The sequence below is a fragment of the Acomys minous genome (assembly GCF_964271855.1).
Source record: "Acomys minous genome assembly, chromosome: 2".
Taxonomy (NCBI): domain Eukaryota; kingdom Metazoa; phylum Chordata; class Mammalia; order Rodentia; family Muridae; genus Acomys; species Acomys minous.
Window position 1 is genome coordinate 2103486 of NC_140484.1, and position 26314 is coordinate 2129799.

General features: G+C 47.3%; 1 protein-coding gene across 2 annotated transcripts in view; it reads left to right on the forward strand.

Moving 5' to 3' along the window:
• Window positions 1–26314, forward strand: part of SHTN1 (shootin 1) — a 108032-nt gene that overhangs the window by 78424 nt on the left and 3294 nt on the right. Inside the window, exons 14-16 of one of the 2 annotated variants that reach the window (XM_084772842.1) lie at window positions 1755–1808; window positions 6831–6951; window positions 11592–11784. In XM_084772842.1, the coding sequence (XP_084628968.1) occupies window positions 1755–1808; window positions 6831–6951; window positions 11592–11784 (368 nt within the window). The remainder of the gene's footprint in view (window positions 1–1754; window positions 1809–6830; window positions 6952–11591; window positions 11785–26314) is intronic. The other variant, XM_084772843.1, reaches the window with a different exon arrangement.

Genomic DNA, 26314 nt, shown 5'->3' on the forward strand with positions numbered 1-26314 from the left:
TTATCCAGTGGCCGTCTAGAAGCTTTTGATTTGGCTGATTGTCCCGCCCCCAATCTTTTCTTTCTTTCTTTGCTTCTTCTATTATTAATTATTCACTGTATATCTCAGCCATAGCCCCTGTCTCCTCCCTTCCCAGTGCTACCTTCCCTCCCTCCCTGTTTCCCTATCCCCCCCTCCCCTACTCCTCCAAGCAGTGGAGCCTCCACCCCCCACCCCAGCACATCAAATCACATCAGGACAGAGTGCGTCCTCTTCCCCTGTGGCCTGGCGAGGCAGCCCCACGAGGGGGGGGAGTGATGGAAAAGCAGGTAGCAGAGTCCATGTCAGAGTCAGCCCCTGCTCCCCTTACTAGGGAACCCATATGATGCCTGAGCTGCCATCGACTACATCTGTGTAGGGGGCCTAGGCCTAGTCCACGCATGCTCCTTGGTTGGAGCTTCAGTCTCCACAGGCCCCATCCTGTGGCGTTGGCTCTGCTGGTCTCCTTGTGGAGCTCCTGTCCCCTTTGAGTCCTTCTATCCCTCCTCCTACTCTTCCACAGGACTCCGTGCGCTCCACCCAGTGTTTGCCTGTGGTCTCTGCATCTGTTTCCGTCAGCTGCCACGAGGGCGTGCTCAGAGGACAGCTATGCTGTGCTCCTGTTTGAAAGCATAGCAGAGTATTGTTAGCAATGTTAAGGGTTGGCTCTCTCCCATGGGCTGTGTCTCAGGTTGGGCCAGGCATTGGTTGGACATTTCTTCAATCTCGGCTTTATTTTTGTCCCTGCCCGTCGTCTAGTAGGCAGGGTAAGTTTTTGTGGCAGGGTAAGAGAGGGAGTGCGGAGGGAAAGGAGGGTCAGGATCAGCGCTGGGGAGGGCAGGGGTGGAGGACAGAGGGCCTGTGGGAAGAAGGGGAACCTTGGCCTGGGGGCTTCTCTGTGACAAGCTGCAGGCCTACAACAGAGTCGGCTCCCGGGAGGATATGAGGGTGACCCTAGCTGAGACCCCTAGTATGAGGGGTCATGGAGACTGAAGACGTTGCCCTCTAAGTAGACACGACTCCTAGTGGAAGGAGGGGACCACCAACCCCGCTCCCCAAATCCTGTATGAGTCCAAAGCATAGAGCTAGTAACCAGGAAGATGCCTGATGAGTGAGAGTGCGCACTGTGCAAGCATGAAGACCTGGGTTCAGAGCCCAGCACCCCGCGGAGCATGGCTGCACACGCCTGTAACCCCAGCACACGCCTGTTACCCCGGCACACGCCTGTAACCCCAGCACACGCCTGTTACCCCAGCACACGCCTGGAACCCCAGCACACGCCTGTGACCCCAGCACACGCCTGTAACCCCGGCACACGCCTGTAACGCCAGCACACACCTGTAGAGTAGAGGATGGTGGAGTGCAGCACGGATGGGAGGGTCAGCAAGCTCCATGAAGAAGGCCACTCAGTCAGCGTCTTCCTCCACACATGTGGGTCTGTACCTGCGCTCAAACGTGAACATACACACACACACACACACACCCTCCCACCTCCACACACGTCACCGACAACTTAGCACATAGAAACCTTTATTTGGGGCCAGCGGTGGGACTTGTGACCCGTTCCTGGCCTGGGACCCACATTGTGGAAGAGAGATCTCACAGGTCGTTTGCCACCACTGCATGCATAATTAATTTTTAAAAAGTTAAACATTTCAAAAAAAAAAAAGTTAAACATTTCATGTTTTAAAACCAAAGCATGCAGTAATTTCTTTTTTCCTCCTTTTGAATTGCAGCCAGACTCTTTAAAGGGCTCAGAGAGCGCCGTAGACGAGCTGAAGGGAATACTGGTAAGGACCATGCCCGCCGTGGGAAGTGGGAGATTCTCTGGCCTGATTTCTCACGTGTAATTGTTTGCAGTGTGTTTTATTCCCACCAATTACTAGGCTCATTTCTTTGGACCGGTTACTGGGTTGTGCCTATGGCTACCTCCAGCACATGTCAAATGCTTTGTTGTTGAGTGTGTTCGGAAAGGGTGACACCACACACACACACACACACACACACACACACACACACACACACTCAGCAAGTCCTTGTTTACTGTTGTTGCACTCCAGTCCCCACAGTGCAGCAGGAAGGTCAGGTCTCTGACCCATGTGAGGGAGGAAAGTGGAATTCCTAGCACCTGCTGTATACAACGGTTTGGTGTTATGAGGGCGGGTTCCCATACGCTTTACCTCACATGCAGCCCTGGCTGGCTTGGAACCTGAAATGATCTTCCTGCCTCTGCCTCCCCACTACTGGGATTATAGGTGTGCACGGATACACCCATTTTATAGGGTGCTGGGGTTCCCTCCCAAGCTACTAGGCAAGCATCGGGCCATCTGAGCTACGTTTCCAGCTCCCCGGAAGTCTCTGTGCCTCCAGCTTCTAAAAGTCCCCTCTCTGCTGGCTACCAGGTGCGCTGCCCACCTCCCTGTGGGAGCCATGACCTGCGCAGTGGCTGTTGACTCCCCTCACAGTCTCACAGGAAGTGCTTCAGACTAGCTCCATTTCAGACCCCTTTCCAGCCCAACAGACCCTAGTCATTACGCACAGTTAGTCCACGGTCACGGGGCAGAGGTGCAGGAACAACCCCTTCCTGTTTGTTGTCACAGTGCTAATTAAGCGTCACACACAGATATCCTCATAACGATGGTAAACAACATTATTTTCACCCAGAGTGACTTTGAACGGTAGACTTCACACAGAATGGCTTAATTAGTTTGCTTTAGTTATAAGTGGGTGGGATTAGCCGTGAAGAGAGCTGTACCACTGGCTAACAGTGGTGGTCTACCTACAGAGGCCAGGATTACACTGCCGATTACCCTAGGGATCCTAGGATGGAAGATTCTGTCCTCCAGGGTTCAGCCCTGTGACAGCCCCTTTTGTTGTTTCTGTATTTTAATGCTAATTCCTGTTGTTGAAGAAGTCCTGGGGGGGGGGGGGGAGACAGAGAGACACACACACACACACACACACACACAGAGACAGAGAGAGAGACAGAGAGAGAGACAGAGAGAGAGAGAGAGGCTATCTAAGAGTCAACTATACTGTTTGAGCTGTTAAAATGTTGGTTTATTTTTAAAAAATCAGACATCTACATGAAATAATACTTGATTATGCAAAAAATATGTCAGTGGCAGATAGTGCTGGATGGTAGCAAGTTTAATGAACTTAGCATACACGTGTGTGTGTGTGTGTGTGTGTGTGTGTGTGTGTGTGTGTGTGTACTGCACACATGCTAAGCTTGTGCTTTATCACAAACCTACATCCATAGTTCAAATATTACTTTTCAAAATAATAGTCACTTTAATTTCATGTTACTTGATGTACCTAGGTTTGTGAAAAGATTTGATTTATTTAAAAAAATGTTTTTAAGAGTTCTTTCATCTTTGTCCTGAGTTTGCTCTTAGATCTGCCTGGTCTGACTTTCACGTATCACAGAAGTAATGATTCCAGAAATAACATTTCCTCAAGGGATGGCCCCGGTGTCTAGGGCCAAGAAACCACGCCCATTCTTATGTGGGTGAAAATGGGGTGCCAGTACAGTGTATTTCTGGGACTTCCATCTGGAGTCCACACTAAAAGGATTATTAAAGTTAGTTCTGAGGAAAGCACATGATACCATCCTGGTAGTCATGATGAGACGACACAAATGTAAAGGACTATAATGAGACTCAAGCCTTAGAGCAAGTAGAAAGCATGCATATGTAGAGCAGACACACACACAGATAGAGCACCTGTACAGCACACACACACACACACACACACACACACACACACACACACACAGATAGAGCACCTGTACAGCACACACACACACAGATAGAGCACCTGTACAGCACACACACACAGATAGAGCACCTATACACCACACACACACACAGAGACACCTGTACAGCAGACACAGACATACACAGAGCACCTGTACAACACACACACACACACACACACAGAGGACCTGTACAGTAGACACACACCCAGAGTACAGAACACAGACACACACACCTGTACAGCAGACACACACACAGAGCACCTTACACCAGACACACAGGTGTTTTGCTCTCCTAGAGTACTGAGACCAGGAAGAGCTTCATGGGGCATATCTGCTAAATGTGACTGTGACCCACGGTGCATGACTTTGAGCTTCAGAGTTTATCAACAGAGGTTAGGGACAAATCTCTGAACAGGGAAAGATGGAAACCTTATTCTTTTCTTTCTTTTTTTTTCTTTTTCTTTTTCTTTTTCTTTTTTTTTTTTTTTGAGATATGCAATTTTCAAGCCAATTTTTAAAGCATAAATATTGAGTGAACACATTTTTCCAAACTCACATCACTTAATATTTCAAGCTGAACATTTTATATGTAAACATAGCAAGGCATTTCTTGTGTTCACATAAAACTTGTATGGTTTTGGAAGCGGAGGCTCTGGAGGCACACTGTCATTTAAAAGCCACCGATAGAAAGGAACCTGCAAATTTCCTGTGTAGATCAAAGGGACGGAAAGGGCTGAGCACCATTCTCAACAGGTGCAACAATTGTGGCCAGGTTATATTTATCACCCGGCACTTAGTGTGGTCAGATTTTAGCATATGAAGCACTTGGGCACTGAGACGGCTGAGTGACTTGGATGGTGATTTGAAGCAGTAAGATTACTGCTTGGGGTTTTGATCTACATCTAAAACCCAGGCCTACTCTGGCTAACTGTGGGGCCTGACGACCACCGGAGCCTTGCTGGCTCCAGTTCCTTGTAAAGAGATGTCGTTGTGTGGACCACGTGGCTTCTGAGCCAGCAGCTGACTGGTGCATTTTATGAATCCAACAGAGAAGCCAGACACAGAAGTGGGACAAATGGGGACCTTAATTAGCTGAGGTCATCTTCATGTCATCTGAGAGTCCTGCAGAAACATCCCGTCCTCCTGTAGCTTCTAAACTTCCCAACACTGGCGGCATCAACCATGTCAGGGAGCAAACAAACAAAAATTGGGGTGTGGGGGGCGGAATCACAGGTTAGAATTTAGAAGATAGATTCTTTGGTTTCCTGTATGACAAGAGAGTGGCTCATTACAGCCAGGATTGGGGGGGGGGCGGGGCAGCGGGGATAATAGTGTTTATCAAAAGGGAGGGCTGTAAGATCATGCAAAAGATAAATATTAAACAGCAGTAGGTAGCATGTGGTCTCCTTCCGAGCAGCCATTTCCACTGGGGAAAGCCATAGAGTGGGCTTGAGAGTCAAACAATGTGACTGCTCTATATGTTATTTTCATGGTGAGAACCGTATAGTTTTTAAATAGCTAATCACATGTGTTTCGAATGGTAAGTTTCCTAGAAGCGCAAATAGAAATGGCAGGAGGATGCTTGTTCTCTGCATTCTTTTCAAGTGTGTACAGAGTGGCCGTTCATCCTCTTTAATTTCCAGGAACACTCAGGTCTTACCGTGTTTCTCACCGACAACTAGATAGAGGCCTACAGCGCAGTGAACCAAGTCATCTCGCCTCTAAATTCACATAAGCTCCTGCAAAATCACGTGTCATGTTCCTTCTGGGTATTTTACAAAGTCTTTGCAATGTCACACTTCCAGGGGGAAAAGTGTCACATGATGGAATAAAGTACGAGCCTTCTTCAAGTATCCTGTCAGCTGGTCAGGAAGCGGTAGCAACCGTAGCTTCCTAACCTCGTGGGCCAAACCCCCTTATCTATGTCTTTAAGTAGATGTGGTCCCTGCTTAAAGATAACCAGAACATTATTTTAACTTTTCCTGTGTGATATTTGTAACTGTCTGATTTTCACAAGGAACGTTTTTGTCGTCTTACGGTCTAGAGAACTGCCATTTCTAAACAGCAGGAATAAAAGCCCTTAGCGAGTTTGCGGCCCACACAAAGGCTGGGGGTGGCTACAAGCCTTGCTGAACAAAAGCTGCTTCTGAACCAGAGGCTGTGGCTTGTTTCCTCTGACTAGGTCTTGGGTTTCTTGATCATCTCCTCACTTCTGGTACGGCTGAGGAAGAGCACATCAGAGAGAGAGAGAGAGAGAGATTGTGGGCGCTGGCTACTGCTAAGCTCCATGCTCACCTCTGGCTGAGGAGTATGCCACTGGCCAATTCAGACACTCCAGGAGGAGGGAAGCTACTCTCCCTGTCATGTACTTCAAGAAGAGCCTGGGTGAGAGATGGTGGCATGGGGCTTTGTCTCCTTAGAAGCCAAGGGGGAAAAAAAAAGCAGCCATGGTCTCGCCTGTCAGGACAACCGTAGGACCTTAGCATCCCTCTCTCGCACTGATGCCAAGGAAGCTCAGCTTGCTCCTTTCAGGTAGACCCTTGGGGGCCTTGTGTGCTTGCTTCTCAGCTGTGGCATTGCCACCTGCTATGCAGCCAGGGCCACTTGCTTGCTCACTCGGTAACAGGCCACACACGGTTGTTTTAGCCCCTTGAGGGTTTGTGGTCAGTAGTTCATGGCTGCTGTGTGAAGATACCCTTCCAAGGTGAGTGTGGTGCACCCGTCCTCCCCCTGCGTGGGCACACATCAGCACTACCACCAGAGGGCAAGTGTCTCGCTGCGGTTGACTTGACAGTCTGCTCCCTGAGAGCCGTTCTTGTACTACTTGCTCTTCTGAGATGGAGCTGCTGTCTCCACCGTCAGCGTGTCTTTGTGAGTAAGCCAACACTTTGGCGTCACTGCGGGTGTATGTTGCACATTTGAGAAACTCACATATCCATTTATATGTAATTTGTTTTGTTTCTTGGTTCTGTTCGGATTTTGACAATGTTTTATTAGTTTGTATTTTATGTTCCTTTTGCATATTATATTAACCTTTTTGTTTTTGTTTTAGGGGACACTTAACAAATCCACTAGTTCGAGAAGCTTAAAATCCCTTGTCCCTGAGAACAGTGAAACTGAGTTAGAAAGGATTTTACGTCGCAGGAAGTTGACGGCAGAAGCAGAGAGCAGTAGTAAGCCGCTTCGGACTCTCACGGTTCTTCTCTTCCTCCTTTAAGCCCCTTTAACATGAAAGCACCCTTTAAAAATTAGTATTAAGTGCTTAGCTTTTTTTTAAAGGTGCATGAGAAGCACTGGCTGGTGAAGAGCACCTGTGGCTCCTCGTGAGGTGCATCTTTATTTGTAGGTATCTGTAGGTCTGCCCTCTTATGAGGTCACCCCAGCACACAGCCCCGTGTAAAGACCTTAGGGTGGGCTTTTTTCATACACATATACAAAGCATTTCTATCGCAGTCATCCTGATTGCCCTCTCTTCTTCCCTTCCCCCTCACCGATCTTCCTTTTCCCAGCAGGTTTGCCTCCCTGTTTCCCTGGAGTTTTGTGCTTTGGTTGTTTTTGTGTCTATGTTTCATTATACACGTGAATACAGGAACATCAGTGAGGGTTATTTACAGGAACATGAGCGGCCTACCAGGGGCTGTACCACCAAAGAAGATGTCTCCCTCTTCCCTGGTGGCCTTTAGGCTGCCAACAGCCCCTCCTCCATCAGGATGGATTTTGTCAACAATGTAGTGTCAGATGGAGGTTCTGGGAGCAGGCATCCCGAGTTCCCATCCAGCCTGTCACTTGTGCCCTGCCGCTTGTCCTTAGATTAGCCATTGAGCCTTTGGGTGACTCAGCTTCTACCTGCATCTCTATAGTGACAATAGGTGTACCGCCACAGCACTATTCTTAAATACATGAAAAGTGCCCTGTCCCCGACTCTTCCTGGCACCATTTGCAGTTTTAGTGGGAATCACACATCAGTTAAAAGTACAGAGAAGTCATCGTCACTCTTCCTAGCCATCCCACTTGTGAGTGTGCCTGTGACTCCAGCTCTGCCACCAACTGTGAGCTCACCATTAGCACTGGGTGTTGGAGCCGCGGCACCATCTGTGTGTTACAACACAGGATCTGTGCCAGACCTTGGGGGAGCTCGTTGTCTCCGTGAGTTTGGTGGTGGCAATTAGCTGAGACCTTTATGAAGGTTTCCCCTCGGAGCTAGCCAGGAATCTAACTCTGGAAAATTACAGTAAAGGAAGACAAACAGTTGGCAACCAGAGAGGGCTGAGGTCTTTAAGGCTCATCTTGGTCAAAAATAGTCCCTTGCAATGATATGTTGAGTCATGTTGCTAGAATTTTGTTTGTTTTAAAGATGTGGCCTAGCTATGTCACCCAGGCTGGCCTTGAGTTAGAGTGGCCCTATTGCTTCAGCCTCCTTAGGGCTGGCATTCCTGGCACAATCAACCCTGCCTGGCTGAACTTGCTAGAATGTGGGTGATGGAATTGTGGTGGTCAAGCTTTACACGGGGGATTGCTAAACTGGGTGGGTTCTCAAATCAGACCTGGCTAGATACAATAAACATATGGGTAGTCTGAGGAGATGTTAATTACTCCCTGGGTTCAGTCCCCAGAACCCACACTTCAATCCATGACGTGATGAGGAGGTGCAGACAGGTGGGTCCCGTACTAGACAGCCAGTTGAGTCTTTAGAGTGAGCTCTAGGACAGTAAGAGATCCTACCTCAAAACAGGAGCCACAAGTGACATAAAAACATTCAGTATTTAGACTGGTCTGCAAATTCTACTGATAAATATCTCACCTGAGGACTTTCCCCACCCAGCAAGCAACCTGAAAGGGAAATTAAAGAGGTGTCCTGAGACAGTTTTTATTGCATTGGCAGCCCTCGGCCACTGTACCTCCGCATCCATTTGGTGACTTGGTGCCAGTGTCAGCCTTTCCAGAATCCACCTGATGGTACTCCTGTAGGTCCCTCGACTTTAGAATTTACTCTGTGACATTTTTACTACTATCATTTAAATTGTGTGTTTTGCCCCTCGCTTTCTTTCTTCCGAAAACATTCTGCATCCATAGATTTTTAGTCAGGCATATGCAATACTCACTGTTTAAGAGTTCATTTCCAGTGGAAACAAGGAAGCACTTCAGTTTCGGTCAATATGAGAAGGGAATATTTGCAAAAGTGGAGGAGGGAACACATTTTAGAAACACAATAAGAAAGAACCTTTTATTTGATTTATTTCCCACCAATGTACAAATACTCAGTGTCTCGTTCAAGGGAAGTTAGGATAAAAGATAAAAATCCAGTAGACTTGGGGACTAGGGATGTGGCTCAGTTGGGAGAGTGTTTGCCTAGAGTGCCTAAGGCCCTAGGTTCAACCCTGGGAGCCACATAAACACCATGGCGGCACACACCTGTAGCCCCAGCTCTTCGGAGGTAGAGGAAGGAGATCAGGAGTTCAAGGTCATATTCAGCTACGTGGTGAGTCCTTGGCTATGTTCATCCTGTTTTAATTTTTTTCAATAGATCCATTAATACATGAACAAAGAAATTCAATCTACCGTTGATGAAGAATACACAGTACACTCCGAGGAGTGACTTGTAGTTAAGCAGAAATTTTCTTTGAGCTTACTAATAATAGCCAAGGGGGAGAAAACAAACAACCAGCACACCGACAAACTCACTATCTTTAACAAAGAAAATCCCTGTTTTCCCCTCCAGTGGCCACACATTTTTCCTTGCTCCAAACTGAAAGAGTTTGCCACGTGAAATCTGCTGCGTGAAAATTTCTCTAAAGCTCATGAAATAACGAAGGGAAAGTTCCCTGGGGAGAGAGGAGCAAGCAGTTACAGCTTGGCAGATGTTGGACCTCCCGGGACACTAAGACTTGTGGGAAATAGGGGTGGGAACAAGTGGAGGAAGGAGACTTCCGGAAGCTGCTGGGCTTTGTAGACCTCACCCCCTGCTAGGGCCCTTGGGGTGCACTGTTTTGCTCAGTTTCCCTTCTGGGTCTAGCTGCTGTTCACTTCCACCGCCTAGCCCGGTGGCCTGCCAAACGGACACGTTGGAGAGCAGCAAGAGCTCTTAGGGAGCATAGGATGATACAACAGCGCTCACCGTCGCAAACACTGTGCCGCCTTTCTTTCCTTTTGCATGTAAGGAAAACATGAGCCATGGCTTAGCTCGATGCCCTACTTTTTTTTAAAGTGGCTTCCATTGTAGAAAGAAGTCCCAGGCACTGGTGCATTCAAAAAGATCTTCCGACAAGGACAGACTGCTTAACGCTGTCTAGTGTCGCAGTCAGAGTTACCAAGGACAAAACAGAGCTGAGATGAGGCAAATCTAGAATTCAACTTCATATCCCTATTTTTCTAGAAGCTTCTCTGCTTGGCCTTTCTGCCCTTCTTTCTGCCTTCCATCTCCCCATGTGACATAAGACAGCTGGAAGGGAAAGGCTCTCTAAACAGAGCATCGGGCACCACACCAACCCGCCCACAAGTGAAATGATAAAGTCACACACTGCTCACCAGACCAAACAGGCTCTGTGTGCTGGAGTCAGGCTAAGGGAAGAGTCCAGTAGAATGGCTGAGCAAATGTTCGTCCCTCTTGAATAGGTTTTCAGCCATATGCATAGCCAAAGGAAAGAATACAGCTCCGAGCTTTTACTTTTAGGCATCCTCTAGCATTTTGGATTGTGTAGTACCAATTTGGGAGATGATTCTCTTTCTTTTCTTTCCTTCCCCCCCCCCCTTCTTCCTTTGAGCTTGGCATGGTAGTCAAGAGTAACCTTGAATTTTTTGATCTTTCCGCCTCCATGTAGGGTTACAGGTGGGCACCACCGTGCCGTGCCCAGGTCACGCTGTGCTGCAGGCAGGACCCAGGGCTTCATGCCTGCCATGCAAGCACTTCTCCACCTGAGCCTCGTCCCAAACCCTGGGGCGTTCTTTAGTCCCTCCAGTCTGGTCTCTTCCCAGTGGCACCCTGTAAGACTGTGTTCTAACTTCACTTTGACATTATTTAATTTCCTTATTTGTGAATTGTTTACTCAGTCTCTCTGTTAAAAGCGTTCCCTCTGAATTTTTAAGGCAGGTATACTTTGAGGCAGGCTACCTAGTGAAAACTCCGGGTGAGGCTTAGCGTTTAGCCTGGGAGTTCTAGAGTGCTGTGCCAATAATTTCAGTAGCAAGCCCTATTGTAGTCATTAAGTCCTGCTCCAAAGAGCAGCAGAGACCAGAAGGTAAACAGCCCAAACTCTTTGCCACTTAATTTTTATAATCTTGCTTCTGTATTTTTTTTAAAGAGGCAATAAATCCACTTACTGGTCATTCACATTAAAATGAAAATGTTCATAAAAGCTGTTTAATGCTCAAGAAGTCTTCATGAGCCTTTTAGAAAGAACCTTTTGACATCGTCCATTTTCTGTTTGAAACGCAGATCTTAGTTTTTGGAAGAATTAACTCTTGAGAGGCAAAAACGGTTCAAGCAGGGCAGTCAGATGTCATATTTGCAAAGTAGAAAAAGTGTTTCCAAAATTGTGGTATTGCTAAGGATGGGTCAGTGAAGGGCTTGTGGCCTCTAACGGTCTGCACACAACTTCCTAGCATGCTCCAGGTGCACTGAAAGGTAGCATTATTCGCGAAGCAAAGACTTCTGGTAGGGACTCACCCCCCCCCCCCCCTTTTAGCATGTGCTTAGACTTTTTTTTTTTTAACCAACTTGGTCTTTTTCTTCCTGTGGACTTTTCAGCTAATCTTTCGTACCATTAATAAGCATCACACAGAATTATTAAACTTGAGGTATGTGTTTGGTTTTAAGGTCCTACCGGGATATTAGCCACCTCAGAGTCCAAATCCATGCCAGTGTTGGGTTCTGTATCCAGTGTAACAAAAACAGCCTTGAACAAGAAAACTCTGGAGGCAGAATTCAACAGCTCGTGTCCCCTAACACCTGAGCCAGGTGAAGGGCCCCGTAAATTGGAAGGACGCACGAATTCCAAGGTTACACTTCAGTAAGTAACGACGCTCTTTATTAATTAGAACGTAGATTGTAATGACTGACATGCATTTTTTTTTTGATCTGTTACTCTTCAGAAAGATTTGTCGTGGCCCTCCAATCCTCTTTCCTCCTTTCCTCATCCCCCTCCTTTAAGCCAGCCTTGGCTTCTGGGCTCCAAGCTTGGTGATTTCCTTATCGCCAAAGCAAACGCCACACCTCCTGGACTGGACTGGTCCTTGGGGTCTCCTCCTTCACAAAGAATTGGCCTGGCGGGTATTGCTGCACTAGAAGACACCTTCCTTTCCAAGTGAAATGTTGTCTCTCTTAACGGCTCCTTTGGAGCCCGAGTTTGTACAGTGTCATTCCCTGAGCCTTGAAAGATGTTCCTTCACCCTGTGCTTTCCAGAGACTGACTATGTGCCACACACAGGGCTCTTAGGTATAGAGACCAACTCCCAAATGACACCTTGTTCGGTCTAACCCTGCTACCGAGCGGGCTGCCGCCCGGTGTAGCACAGGATCAATTTGTTTCCTAACAATGGCGAGCTCCGTCTGAGAGCAGTGTGCACTTGTGCTCCTAATTCTCTTGCCAGGATGTCAGCTAGATTGTCACTTAATGAAAAGGAAAAGGTGAGGCCAATCAGATCAGCCGAATCTTGTAATCACTGTTAATTAAACCTCTGATTTCCTGTTCTGTCACAGAGAGAGAGGCCCCCTCCTTTGTAGTTTTAGCTGCCTTAGCTTAAAAGGTGAGGCCTGGACAAATGAAGTTGAAATTCAATTTGGATCTATTTTTGCCAACTGGTCTTTTCTTCCTCTCACGCCTCTCTCTCACCGCAGCTATTGAGCGCACCCCCCGCCCCCGCCCCCCATCTCCTATGGGATGAATGGCTGCCTTTCCTGCTTTCCAGTCTTGGCTAATTTCACTGTGGGTTTTTTAAAGCACATATTCTCACAGTCCTGTTTCCTTTCTTTGCCGGGAGCTGTTTGCATCTCCCAGAAAGATGATCCACATTCATTCTTTACCTTTGCTATTAAATTTGTTCAACACTAATTCAACAGCAGCAGCCTGGCAGCATTTGAACCAATATCCAGACACAAAGGCAATTTGGCAGAGACAAGTGGGTTTCTGAGACATGCTTCGGCACGTGTGTATAGATTTTCCCCCTTCACCGTCCTACACAGATAATCTTAATCAGAAAATACTGCCGCTCCTTCCTCCTTTTGTCTGCCTTTTATTCTCCAAAAGTGAGTGGAAATTACATTTCCAAGAAAGGAAATGAAATAATTGCAGGCCCAAGGTCTGCAAAATGTGTGTTGAATTGACAGTGAAAAGGATCTGTGTGTTGACAGAGAGCGTTGCCGGATGCCAGGAAGGCCGACGCGGAACTCAATTTATTTCTCATCTTGCTCATTCAATGACTGCTTAAGAGACACATTGCAACTTAATTTGTCTACTTAAGCACTAATCTAAGTATTACATGCAGCTGTATTAACTTTTAAACTTGGTAAGCCAATGCTCATCTCTCCCGTTCTTCAGTTGTTAAGCTGTGATAACCAGTGCTGTGTATTTTCACATGAACAGTCGTTTAGAAAAGAGCGCTCCCTTCTCCAAAAAATCTCTTGCTTCAGTACCGCTGGGCCAAATGAATCTGAGAATTTTGTGTATATGCAAACTAATTATTCACTTCCCTTCACTTACATTGAAACTTAGCTTTGGAATTAACTGACCGAGTTAGGTGCAGGTTCTACGAGTGAAAATCCATGTTACCTGCCAGGAACCGGGAGGGGCGTGTGTGTGTGTGTGTGTGTGTGTGTGTGTGTGTGTGTGTGTTACTTCCAGGGCTGTTTGGGGCTGGCTTCGACCAAGTTCTTGCCGTTATACTAACCACCTTGCCCAGGTCAGAAGACAGCCTCAGACAGCCGTCTTCACTTCCCACCTTGTTTAAGATGGGGTCTCTTGTTCACTGCTGCATACACCAGGCTGGCCTGCAGGGTTCACTCTCACAACAGAGTGCTGGGGTTACAGATGCACACTGCAGAGTTCAGGGTCCCCTAGGCCCTGGGGATCCAGACGTGGGTCCTCACGAGTGTTTTACCCACCAATCCATCTACCCAGCCCCTCACTGTTTTGAAACTGACTTTTCAGGTTAGAATTCAGAGAGGATGGCTTCCATTGCGACATTTTCCTACCTATGTGCCACTGTACTTCTTCCCGCTAATTAGCGTGGTTTTGCACTCCAATAGCTGACCCTTCATTGGTGGCAACAACACCCAGGTGTTTCTGTGGGTGGCACTATCAGCTCTTGACAGGACTCAGGGTCAAGGGAGGCTGCCAATCCTCCTGTACTCTAATACAGACGATTGCCCTGACTTGCATGAGTGTGCACATGTCCACGATATGCACACATGCACACGTGCACGATATGCACACATGCACACATGCACGATATGCACACATGCACACGTGCACGATATGCACACATGCACACGTGCACGATATGCACACATGCACACGTGCACGATATGCACACATGCACACGTGCACGATATGCACACATGCACACGTGCACGATATGCACACATGCACACGTGCACGATATGCACACATGCACCAGCCTTACGGTAGCCCCTGCCGTTCTCATCTCTCCTCCTTCCACTTTAGCCCTTTTGGCCAGGTCCCATTGCACCTGGGGCGCGGTGCTCACACCGTCTGCTCCAGGGCCTGGTGTCTAGCCAGGTCCCATTGCACCTGGGGCGCGGTGCTCACACCGTCTGCTCCGGGGCCTGGTGTCTAGCCAGGTCCCATTGCACCTGGGGCGCGGTGCTCACACCGTCTGCTCCGGGGCCTGGTGTCTAGCCAGGTCCCATTGCACCTGGGGCGCGGTGCTCACACCGTCTGCTCCGGGGCCTGGTGTCTAGCCAGGTCCCATTGCACCTGGGGCGCGCAGTGCTCACACCGTCTGCTCCAGGGCCTGGTGTCTAGCCAGGTCCCATTGCACCTGGGGCGCGGTGCTCACACCGTCTGCTCCGGGGCCTGGTGTCTAGCCAGGTCCCATTGCACCTGGGGCGCGGTGTTCACACCGTCTGCTCCGGGGCCTGGGGCCTGCAATGCCTGCTTTGCCAAGAATATCCTCCTCTGTTGTGTCCTGCAAGGTCCAGGAAACCTGACTGGGGCGGTGAAGCAATGGGGAAGGGAGAGATGTGTGGACAGACAAGCTGGGCTGTATGAGCCCCGAGGAGACACCAGTCACCCACAACCTGGAACTCAGCTGGCAGTGGGAGGTCTCTGTGGTGGACAGCAGTCTTAGGCTGCTGACACCTGGGAGGAGGACGCCGCAGTTGGTATGTTTGACTCAGAGGAAGGATTTCCTAGTTCTCTGAGCTTCACCCCCACAGGAAAGGCTTAGCCAACTTCCCAGGGGTCTGAGGCGTCGGTCCTTGACGTGGCTTGTCCACAGGGACAGCTTACATTCACTCAAGACTTCACTGCTCTTTAAACGCCCACTCAAGGCTTCCTGGGTCCCACACTCCCCCGAGGGAAGAAAGCTAGCATACCCTCACCCACTTAGCTTTCCCCTCAGGGACCACGTCTTCAGGCAGGTTCCCTGAGTGCTTTGTAGCCCCACGGCCCCTAAACCCCCATATCCTGCTCCATTTCCTCCACAGTGATTCCCATATGCTTTGCCATATGGGTTGTTTTTCTCCCTCTGTAGAAATGTAAACCTTATGAGGGCAGGATTTTTACTCTTGTCTGTTTTGTGTGTTTGTAGAATTTAGAGGCATGGTGCCTGCCAGGCGGTAGGCTCTTACTAAATGGGTGAGTGAACAGGCATATTCGTCAGTATTAACGAAGAGATCAAACGCTGGTGAGCACACTCCCAGAAGCCCCAGCATGTAGCGTTCCTACACACAAACTACAGCCTCAGGCTCTTCTGGTTGGTGGTTTGGTTGGACCCTTTGGTTTTAAAGGCTGAGCCGTCCCTGCAAAGTGCAGATCAGCATGTGCGGATTTTAGGGCTTTAAGAACTCTTCTCTAAGAACTATAAAATCAGACATCTATTAGTTTATGTTCTGGGGACCCATCAAGAAAGTCAGAGTTAGTTTCTGTCTTTAATTACAAGGATTCCTTAAAATGAGTGACACTGGCATACACAAAGCAAGGCATTTAAGAGGAAGAGGATAATCAGAGCCTGGGGGTGGGGGGTCGGGTTCCCAGTTTACTCTGCTTCTATTTTAATAAGCCACTGCAGAGGCTCTGGCTGTCTGTAACGGGGGCAGCATAAGGAAGGTAAAGAGCTGACTCGGCAAACGCCAGTGTCAACCTGCGTTCTGCTTTGATGCTCTTTCTGCTCACCAAGATTCACCTCACACAGCTAAGACGCAGGAAGCTTCCTCGGCTCCAGCCGATCAATAGGCGAGATGCTCAGTATTAAAGAGGGAGGAAAAAAGAAAGCTACATTATAAAATTTTGTAAAGAAACCATTTTCTCGCTTTCAGATGGCCATATATAATTCCTAAAAACAGACTAACCAAGTGTCGTAAGCTCAGAAAACCAAAACCGCTTGGGTGTGTTTCTACTTTTGTTTTCAGTTTAAGCCAGCGAATAGCAGAGAAGATGATCGAACAAACGATGTTTGGTTCCTAAACCAGTTCTTTCCGACACTTGTCTGTGGTGGCAGAGCATCTCCTGTCATTCCTGAGACCTGAGCTCTGCCAACCAGCCAAGGGTTCCAAGGACCTTTGATCTGCGCATTACTGGTCACTGTCATTATGACTCTGGCAAGTGACTCAATCTACGATGTAAGTTTCCTCGTATGTAAACTGAGTGGAGTGACGCCCACTTTATAGAGTTAGCATGTAGATTAGGTAGCTTATGGAATATGTTTGAATTGAGTCCTTTCCTTTCTTATATTAAAATTATATTTCTGGGATAATAGATAACCAAGGACAAGAGTTGGGTGGGAAGCTAAGATTGTACCTCTGGCCATTGGCTGGGTGGGTAATGTTGGTCAAGTCATGTGACTTCTCTGTTTTCTTTTTTGTTTCTTCTAAACTAAACTTGAAGCCAGTATATTAGACATGCCCCCAAATCTTCTCTATGACCTCAGTAATCCCTAACAAACACCGTCACATGTTCACCTCTAAGATAAGGAACAAAAAGTACATAGCTGTTTTCTAGCCGTGACATACTTCTATAATATATTATAGATTTATCTTAAAATGAGAGCCCAAAGATATAAAATCATGGGTTTTATAAACACTTCATCAAAATTTACATGTCCAAATAAAAACTCTCTGTCTTTCACTGCTAATACTCTTAGGGTTCCATCGGCTTGGTTCAGCTGTCATTTTTACCCTAAATGCTTTTAGATTCGGTTGAGGTAGAGATGCCTAGCCGCAGAAGGAACTGGCAGTCCTCTCTGACCGCCTGTTTCAGGCCAGAGGAAGGTGAGAGGTGGGCAGTGCGTGTTCCAGTAAGAGAATTAAGGCTGCTGCACCATCAACACCAACACCAACACCACCACCACCAACAACAACAACAACGTGAAAACCAACACCACCACCATCACCAACAACAAAAACAACACCATCAGCACCACCACCACCACCACCAACAACAACAACAATACCATCACCACCAACAACAACAATACCATCACCACCACCACCAACAACAACACCATCACCACCAACAACAACAACAACACCATCACCACCACCACCACCAACAACAACAACACCATCACCACCAACAACAACAATACCATCACCACCAACAACAACAACAACAACAACACCATCACCACCAACAACAACAACACCATCACCACCACCACTGACAACAACACCATCACCACCACCAACAACAACAACAACACCATCACCACCAACAACAACAACAACACCATCACCACCACCAACAACAACACCATCACCACCACCACCAACAACAACAACAACACCATCACCACCACCACTGACAACAACACCATCACCACCACCACTGACAACAACAACCACAAATAATGCCCATTTTAATTGCCATTATATGCTTAAGATATCTTTACAAAACTTTGACTTTGGAAGTCGGACCAGACATTTTAAATAACCATCACCTGTACACTAGTGCTGGCCTACATACTTTTTTTTTTTTAACCTCCAACCACATGTCCAGAAGAGCACTGCACTCTACAGTCAAGTTGCAACCTTTTTTCACCACTTAGGGTTCCTCCTAAGGGCACGGATTAACAACAGGTGGGCAATTGGTACGAATTTCAGAAATACTGAACAGTAAATATGAGATCCTAAAATACCTATTTGGGTGGCCGTGTCCTCCATCGTAATCCTAGGGCAGGATGCCTCAGACATTTTAACTCTGTTGTCAACAAACTGTACAATCGATGTTCCCGGTGGCTACATTTACATTGAACTGGGGAAACAGTTTTGGGGGAAGCCCTCACCACCCCCTCACATGTGTGCCTTCGATGGCATTGCCTCTTCCTCTTCATCAGTAGGTGTTCACAAACGCACCTAGACCTCAGTAGGCAGGATGCATGTGTGGACAGCTGGAGACGTGGGTAGTGGAACCATTTCCCAGTGGGGAACCGAGGCCTCGGGGATTTGCTTCTGCGATGTTTAGTCACTGGTAACTATGTCTCAGCAGCATTCATTAAGCGAGCTTTTTTCACGTGTTCTTTTAATCATCCCAAACCTATAGATTGGACATTGTCCCCGTCCTGTGAATGAGAAAACGGAGGCTCAAGGAAGGAAACAAATTGCCCAAAATCACGCTTCTGGTTGCTAGTTGGTTCAGATAACTTTAAACTCTTTAAATTCTTTCTCCAAAGCTCATGGCTTTCGAGCCTTATAGACTGCACTTAGTGCATTAAGGGCTTAAGGAAGGCAGGGAAGAGAGTGACGTAAGATTTCCCTGGGAGCGAGCGAGCGGTGGCTGCAGTTGCATGTCCTTGGGTCCGTTCTGTGCACACGCTGTCCCTCGGGCTGCACCAGCTCCTAAGTCTGTCCTGAGCAATGGGAAGGTCTTGATGTTACGCAGAAACGGAAAGCATTCTGCAGCAGCCAGCCTGACTAGTAAGCAGTCTTAAAGCATAATTGGGAAGAGATTGTGTTCATTATTTCCGTATCTCCAATAATAAAGCATCCTTCGAGATAAACTTGGGAAATTGGTCTATTGCAATTAGTCTTTAATGTTAGTTCTCCTCCCCCACACACATATGGGGGGGGGGGGTGGAGGGAGGGAGGGAAGGAGAGAGGGAGGGAGGGAGGGAGGGAGGGAGAGAGCATGTGCTGCAGAGGCCAGAGGACGGCCTCTGTCACCTTATTACTTTATGATGAGGTTCCTCACTGAACCTCACCGCTTTGACCAGGCTGGCTGGCCAGTAGGTCCTGGAATCTTCCTGTCTCTCGCTTTCTAGTGCCAAGTCACAGGCACAGGTTGCCGTTTCCAGCTTTCTACCTAAGTCCTCAGCTTGTGAAGCGGGGACCTCACGCTTGCACAGCATGCACTCACACACTAAGCCGTTTCCTCAACCCTCCTTTACATATTTTTTAAACTGTTCTGGATGTTTCAAACTTGCTGGGAGTACTTAATTTTTTTTTAAGTCAAATGCTTTGCATATTGAATATGTCTGCCTCTGCGCAGGGGACCAGAAAGGGGCATTAGAAAACGGCAGTGTACTGTGGCGGTGTGCAGGCAGGGTACTGTCTGTGGTGCTGTGCACTTTGGTAGCAGGGCAGGAGGGAGGAACAGCTGGGCCTTATACCTGAGGGAAAGCCAGCAGACGTCACAGACCTCTGCCTCACACACCAAGCAGAGGCGTGAGCACCTACTGTCATCACCGTTTCGTTTTTCCTCTCTGAAACAGTCTCTCTCATCTGGAAGTGGGCTTTGTCCATCGTATTTATGGTTTCCGTTAACTGCTTTCCAGAGAGTGGACCATCCTCCTGTGAGTTACAGTTAAACAAGGTAGACAACCCCAAAGATGAATTCTCATTTTGCACTGAAAATAAGAGCCACATGGAAGGGAGCTCAAATCCCACTACAGTGAAGTTATAGCCAGCAGTTTCCCAGAATGCTCTTCTTCTCTTGGTCATTCTCAAAAGTCAAAGACGAAACATTTTAAGCGCAGATCCTGGAGACTCTCTCAGCCCAATACATTTCTAATACACCCTGTTCTTCTAAGCCCAAGACTGGAAGTTTCAAGTTCTTTTGAACATCCCTTTGAACCACCAGGCAGACAGGCAGGCAGGCGGCTTGCTTTTTTTGTTTGGGAGGTCCAACACAGGTCACTTTGTGCCCTTGGAGAAGTAAAAAAAAAAAAAAAAAGAAGCCACAAAATCCATGTAGCAATTATAGGACTTCACTTTCAGCAGGAAAATGCCCCTTTCTATTGCAGCCAATTTTTCTTTCAATTTACATTTAATTTCCAGATCTGCAGTGTCTCTAAATACCTGTGACACTTGGCCCCATACAGATTCAGTCTAGCAAGAGTTCATCTTATCTGAGCCATTTTTTGAATAGCAGAGGGTAGCTGATAAAAGAGAAATTTTTAGATGTCTTTTGGTTGTCGTGACAAGTCAAACCTTTCCATGACAGAAAAAAAAAATCTAAATGCCTTTCAAGTTTTTAATTAAAAATAGAATTGATATTTTTAAAAAACTGTTTGACCTCTAACTCATCTCTTCAATTTTATTTATCATTTCTAGTTTGAATCTAATGTTAAAAAATAAAATGGGAAAGTGCTGGCTTTTACAGTTGGAGATGGTGAGTCCAAGCCTTTGAAATATGCTCACAAATAGACATTTCTATTCTTAAACTTACTTTTAGAGTAACTTTGCATAAAGTCTTTCTCTCTAGCATTGGTCTCGGACAGACATGTGTTTGCTTTGTTGGCCATGAAGCCATTTCTTCAGAAAGGCTTGGGTCAACCTTTTATTCCAAACGGAAGCTAGGGAAGTTTCCGATCCCTGTGGCGGAAGGAGTGTGCTGTCTTCTTGTTACTTTCAGCCCGTTTCCTCATCACTTCCTTTTCTTCCTTCTGTGGTGTGTGAGTGTGTGTGTGTGTGTGTGTGTGTGTGTGTGTGTGTGTGTGTGTGTGTGTGTGTGTAGGCTCTGCATTGCAGGAGAGGGGAGAAGGGGAGGTTTCCTGGACTCTGTAAACATTTGTTTCTGAGAAGAGTCCTACAAGCAGAATGAGCCGCTCCTTAATCTGATGCTCTTATACAATTAAAGGATTTGCTGGGCGCTCAGCTGTAATCTTGGGGCCGCTGAATTGTGTGCGGACACTGCAGGAAACGGCTCCGTTCCACAGAGCCGGACCACAATGGAGCCCCGTGTGTGCCGGTACATGGACAATTAAGTTTTAACAACAAAATTAGCTGAACAACTGGATGCTCTGGAAGCTGAGATTTCCCCGACTTGGTCTTTTCTTCTTCCCCCCAAAGGAGTTATCCTGTGGCCTGCCGGAAAGCTCAGCAGTCAGTATTGTCTGTATCCCGAGGGGCCGTGCAGACAGCAACTTCTTCCAGATTAATTGTTCAGGATGTATTACACCTAGTGAAAAAAATGACTGGTAAAATACCGTTGAGTAAATCTCAAAATTACTGTTAAAGTGCTATGGAGTAATTCTCCATTCTCTCGAAGAATTAATTGCCTCTTAATGTTTGCTTCCAGTTCAAGGGCTCCGATTTTACAGGACTTTGTCTAAAATGTATCATTTCTGCAAATTGCCTTTGGTACTCTGTAGGTTTTTTAAAATCCGTTGGTAACAGGATTTATGTTTCCTTTTATTTGTGCTTCATGAGGTAGAGTGAAGTTAAGTTTTGTTTTGTTTTATTCTGTTTTAATTGAAAGAAAAGTAACTTCTAAGATTGGGAAATCAAATTCAAATCCCGGGTTAAACCAACTGAACTTCTTACAACAGATAAAGCACATTTCACTTGAAGTATACTTCAGTATGTCATGGAAGCATACAAAAGCTGACAGACCGAGTTCCTGTGACTTGTGTCTTGAAAGTTTGAAATATAGTAAATTCAATCAAAGGACTACTTAAAATACATTTATATGAAAATGTGTGTTGTGTGTAGCTGATTTGAAAGGGAATAGTATTAACTCTGGTGACTTCTATGTGTTCAGTTTTAAATACCTGGATCTAAATGAATTTTCATAGGGATTAAAAATCTGTATGAAGATATATATATATACATACATATATACTTTAAAAAACCCAGCAGCAAAAGAAAAGTGTCACACGTGTTTTGTAAGGAGTTCATGAGTTGCCTACATGGCTTTGCCAGTGAGGGCTGTCCAGGTTCGGAATCTTATACATTGTCTCGGCCAACTGACACCAGTGGAATAAACAAGCTGGTACAGCCTTGAATGGGCTACCATGGTCTGGGACATAAACTGAATGGCAGCTAAAAAACTGAAGGAAATTTTGCTGGCTGTGGGCGTGGGGTCCTGCAACAAAAGGGACTCAGGCTAATCCACACACACATAACACTTTCTGTACTTTCAGTCTGTCTTCCTACAAATACAAGCAGAGTCGGACTGACCGACACCATCCTTGGGATAAAATACAGTTTTAATGAGTACACAAAGCCCCAAACATTGAGCTTTGTTCTGCTTCCGTTGCACAAGTATGAGTCTTGATGGTAACTAGAAATTCTTGCTTATGTTTGGAATGCATTGATTTTGAAGTTTGGGATGGTGCATGAAAAGATCTGAAAAAAAAAAAACCGGAGAGTTTCTGAAAGCAACAATGAACGTTGGCTTCAGTAACTTGATTCCCTTCGCTGTTCTGCTAACTCACGGATTGGAGGGGAGAGGCAAGGCTTATTTTTACACCAGGGAAATAGAAACGGACTTCCTCTTTGGAGTTTTCCCAGAAAACTGCTTTATAAAGACAAATTTAAATCTTTCCATTTTCTGTCCTTGAAGGTGGTAAATGTGATTGTGGTTTTATCCATTTTTATTGTAAATGAAACAGAGTTCAGGCCTGCCGCTGTACGTCACTTGCTGGATGGCTGCCACGGACTAATGCAGACATCCCACTGCGAGACCAGAGAAGCGCTACACTGTGATTCACCAGATTGTGTTAAATAGTCCAGCTGTTGCGGTTTGAAAGATAGTTACCTCAGAAGTGAAATAGAAATGAACTTGGCATTTATGCCTCAAACCGTTTTTATACTGTTTGGCAATCAGCTTTTCAGAGGTAGCATTTTATAAAATAACTCTCGCCGCTTAAAGGTTTCATTCACTGCAATGTTCAAAATGTCCTACCTTTATATTATCAGTAAAATTAAGCTTGAGCGATATTCAGAATTTGCATGAAATAAGCATCCCCCCCCTTCATTTTCTGAGCTTTGATTGTATTCCATTGAGCTCAGAACCGTGTCGATTAGGAGCTTTTTGGGGCATTAGTTAATTTGAATTGCAGCCGAAATGTTAGCTAGAATGTTGTTGAATATAATTGGGAAGTGGAAAGTTGATTTTGAAAGGAATTTCATTGAATGCAAACAATGACGAGGGTTTTTTTGGGGGGAAGACGACACGGAATGCTTCTCTTCTGTCTCCTGTGACACAGTCTGAGAAATCCTGAGTCCCTTTGCCAAGCTCAGCTCCGGTGAGACTGTCTGCAACCGTTCTCATTCTCCTCACGTCGATGTGGTTTGGACTCAGGGCTTTCCTTTTACCAGCGGGGGGGGGGGGGGGGGGGGGGGCACCTGCCAGAGTCCCTTGTGCTGGCTGTCCTGCAGTTGGAGGACGGTGGCTGTCAGTCATAACAGCGCCGCAGACCAAGGCCGCGAATCCCAGCTTCCAATTGGCTTGCTGTTTTTCTGGTTTTGTCTCGAAACGGCTGTTGAGCACATGACCCGGGGTGAGCTGTAAATAAGGATGTGAGTGCATCATGGAGAACCATGAGCATGTTGGAATAAAAAGAGAGTTCCTGGCCTAGATTCTGATGCTTGGGCCCCTAGACTACCGATGCGAGTTCTGTGCTGGCAGATGGGTCACGTCTCTGGCTCTCCTAGAGTTTGCACCTCACAGGGAGGGACAGAGTGACTCATGTGGTCTTGCTCGCCCTCTGTGACTCATCAAGTTTGCTTTACAGATTCTTCTGCATCGGGGACAAAAAAGGCTGACATGACTCTTCATGAATATGAACTTTAATTGCTTATTCATAGTCACTGTCTTTAGATGCTGTGTCCAAGTAGAAGGTGGGCAGGGGCACAGTGGACCACAGCCTCTATGCTACTACTGCTTGAGCCTTTAGAGTTTTTTGGAGAGAAGCTCTGGGTTCAAACCTCTAGACCACACCCCGGTGGCTTCCTTCAATGGCAGCCTACCTTCTCAGCACTGTCCCTGAAGGACATAGGATTGGGAGAGTTGCTTTTTCTGTGGCTGTAATTAAATACTCTGACAAAACAGCTTAAAGGAGAAAGGGTTAGTTTGGCTGGCAGTGTGATGGTCCGGTTGGTCCACTGTGACAGGGAAGACATGGCGGCTGGAGGTCAAGGCAGCTCTGTGCATAGCATCCACAGTCAGGAAGCAGAGGACAAGGACTGCTCCTACAAGTCAGCTCTTTCTCCTTTTTCTTCAGTCAGGAACAAGCCCAGGCACCGGCGCGCCCACACTCAGGGTCGGTGTTCTCACGTCAGTTTGCTTGGTTGAATAATTTCTCACAGGCAGCCTCAGAGGCCCGTCTCCTAAGTGGTTAGCCATCAGTGGCATCGTGGGCATAGAGATGGAATATAGCCCTGGGGGCGGGGGGAGGGGCTTCTCACTGCAGAAGGAGCTTTGAGAAGCTCCCCAGGGGACACAGGAAAGGACACAGTGATACCAAACCCAGAAGCTTGAGGGGTGAACGTTGGCCTCACTGATCTGCAGGTTGTGGATGGGAAGGATGGAAATAAACTAGCGAAAATGCCTACAAATTAGCCGGTGGTGCCAGGGTTATTTGCAAAACGGCTCAGTGCTGAGGAGGGGGCAGGAAGGAGGCAGCTCAGAGTCTTGCACTGGCTCTCCCACTCGTGAGCAGCATGCCCTGGGGCCAGCTCTCTCTCCTGCTCTGCACACAGCGCCGACAACTCCATCTATAAAGGGGCAGTTTGGATGGACTACCACCTTGTGCCTTCCTGTCTTGCCCTGGGATTCCAAGCCAGGATCACTGAACCTAGTACCCGCTGTGCCCACCTCGGTGGAAGGCAGCTGTGGGTTGATTCCCTTCTCACGTTACTCTGCAGATGCACAGCTTGGCTTGAGGACAGATGAACAGTGCAAGGTTTCTAAGTTTCAGCTCAATCAGGCTGTGTGTTGCTGCCATAGGACGCTGAGAGCAGTTCCTGGAGAGGTCTACTCCCCAGCCGGTGAAGACAGCTTTTGCTAGGCTGTATTAATCATCCTTCGCAGATACGCAGGGGCACGGAAACACCACTGTAGTTCACAGAGGTTGGTATGGACGGATGGAGGATGAGCCCCACACCTTTGCATGCTTCTAGCAGACTGGCTGGCTGACGGCGGTGGGCTCACAAGCAAGCTGGCGCAGCTAAGGACTTCCATGTGGCGTTCACCCCAACCTAAGCTAAGCTGCCGCTTTTCCCCCTGGAATCCACCCCCCCCCCCCATTTATTTGTTTCCAGTTTCGCGTTGGCCACAAGAGAAATGTGCATGAGATGTGCGAGGCAGAAGTGAACTAGTAATCTTTAAAAAAACAAAACATTGTTTTGAACCCTGAGAAGGCTCGCATCCAGCAGGCTCTGGGATGGCTTACCTAGAGCCTTGTGTGTGCGCTACTTCTCCTGAGTTGGTATGTGGCAGTGGCCGGCCTGTCGATCGACTCTGCAGTTCTCCCAGCTTCTCCTCCAGCTCGCTCACTTCCTGGCTCAGACGCATGTGCATTTCCACGTGAGAGGGCTCAGCTTGTCCTGCAGGGCAGCTGCATCAACCTGACTGGCCTTTGTCAGGGAAAGACAAAGTCAGCCTCTGCCATCTTACAGCCATCTTGCCTTTCAGTTGCCAGGACACCTACCTTCATGAGTAGAGATGGCCAACTCCCACAGACTACCTGATAACGTCCTCTTTCCCCAGGGTCTAATTCCTGGAACAGCTCTTTAGGTGGTGCTGCGTTTGTGATAAACTATAAGCCGTTGCCTGGACCAGAGAAATCGAAAACAGGTTCTAGCAGGGGAGTGAAACCCCAACCCATCCCTAGGGCATAGCAGCAGGGATGGGGAAATGTCTCTGGCTAAGGTAGGGCAATGCCATCGTGGTCTCTGTCCTCTCCATCTCTGAGAGTCTCCTTCCTCCCGCCACTCCTGCAGAAGTCAATAACTACGTGGTAGTCACATGATGTGATGGCCAAGTCATGTCTTTAATATGACTTGACAGCCGTAAGGATGGCGTGCAAGCATTTGATTTCAGCTTGTAGTAATGAGTTTGGTCTTTGGGGTTATGGCTCCTGTGAGCTCCTTGTGAGCAGGTCACGCAGGCCACGTTCCATGGCAGAAGGCTTGTTCTG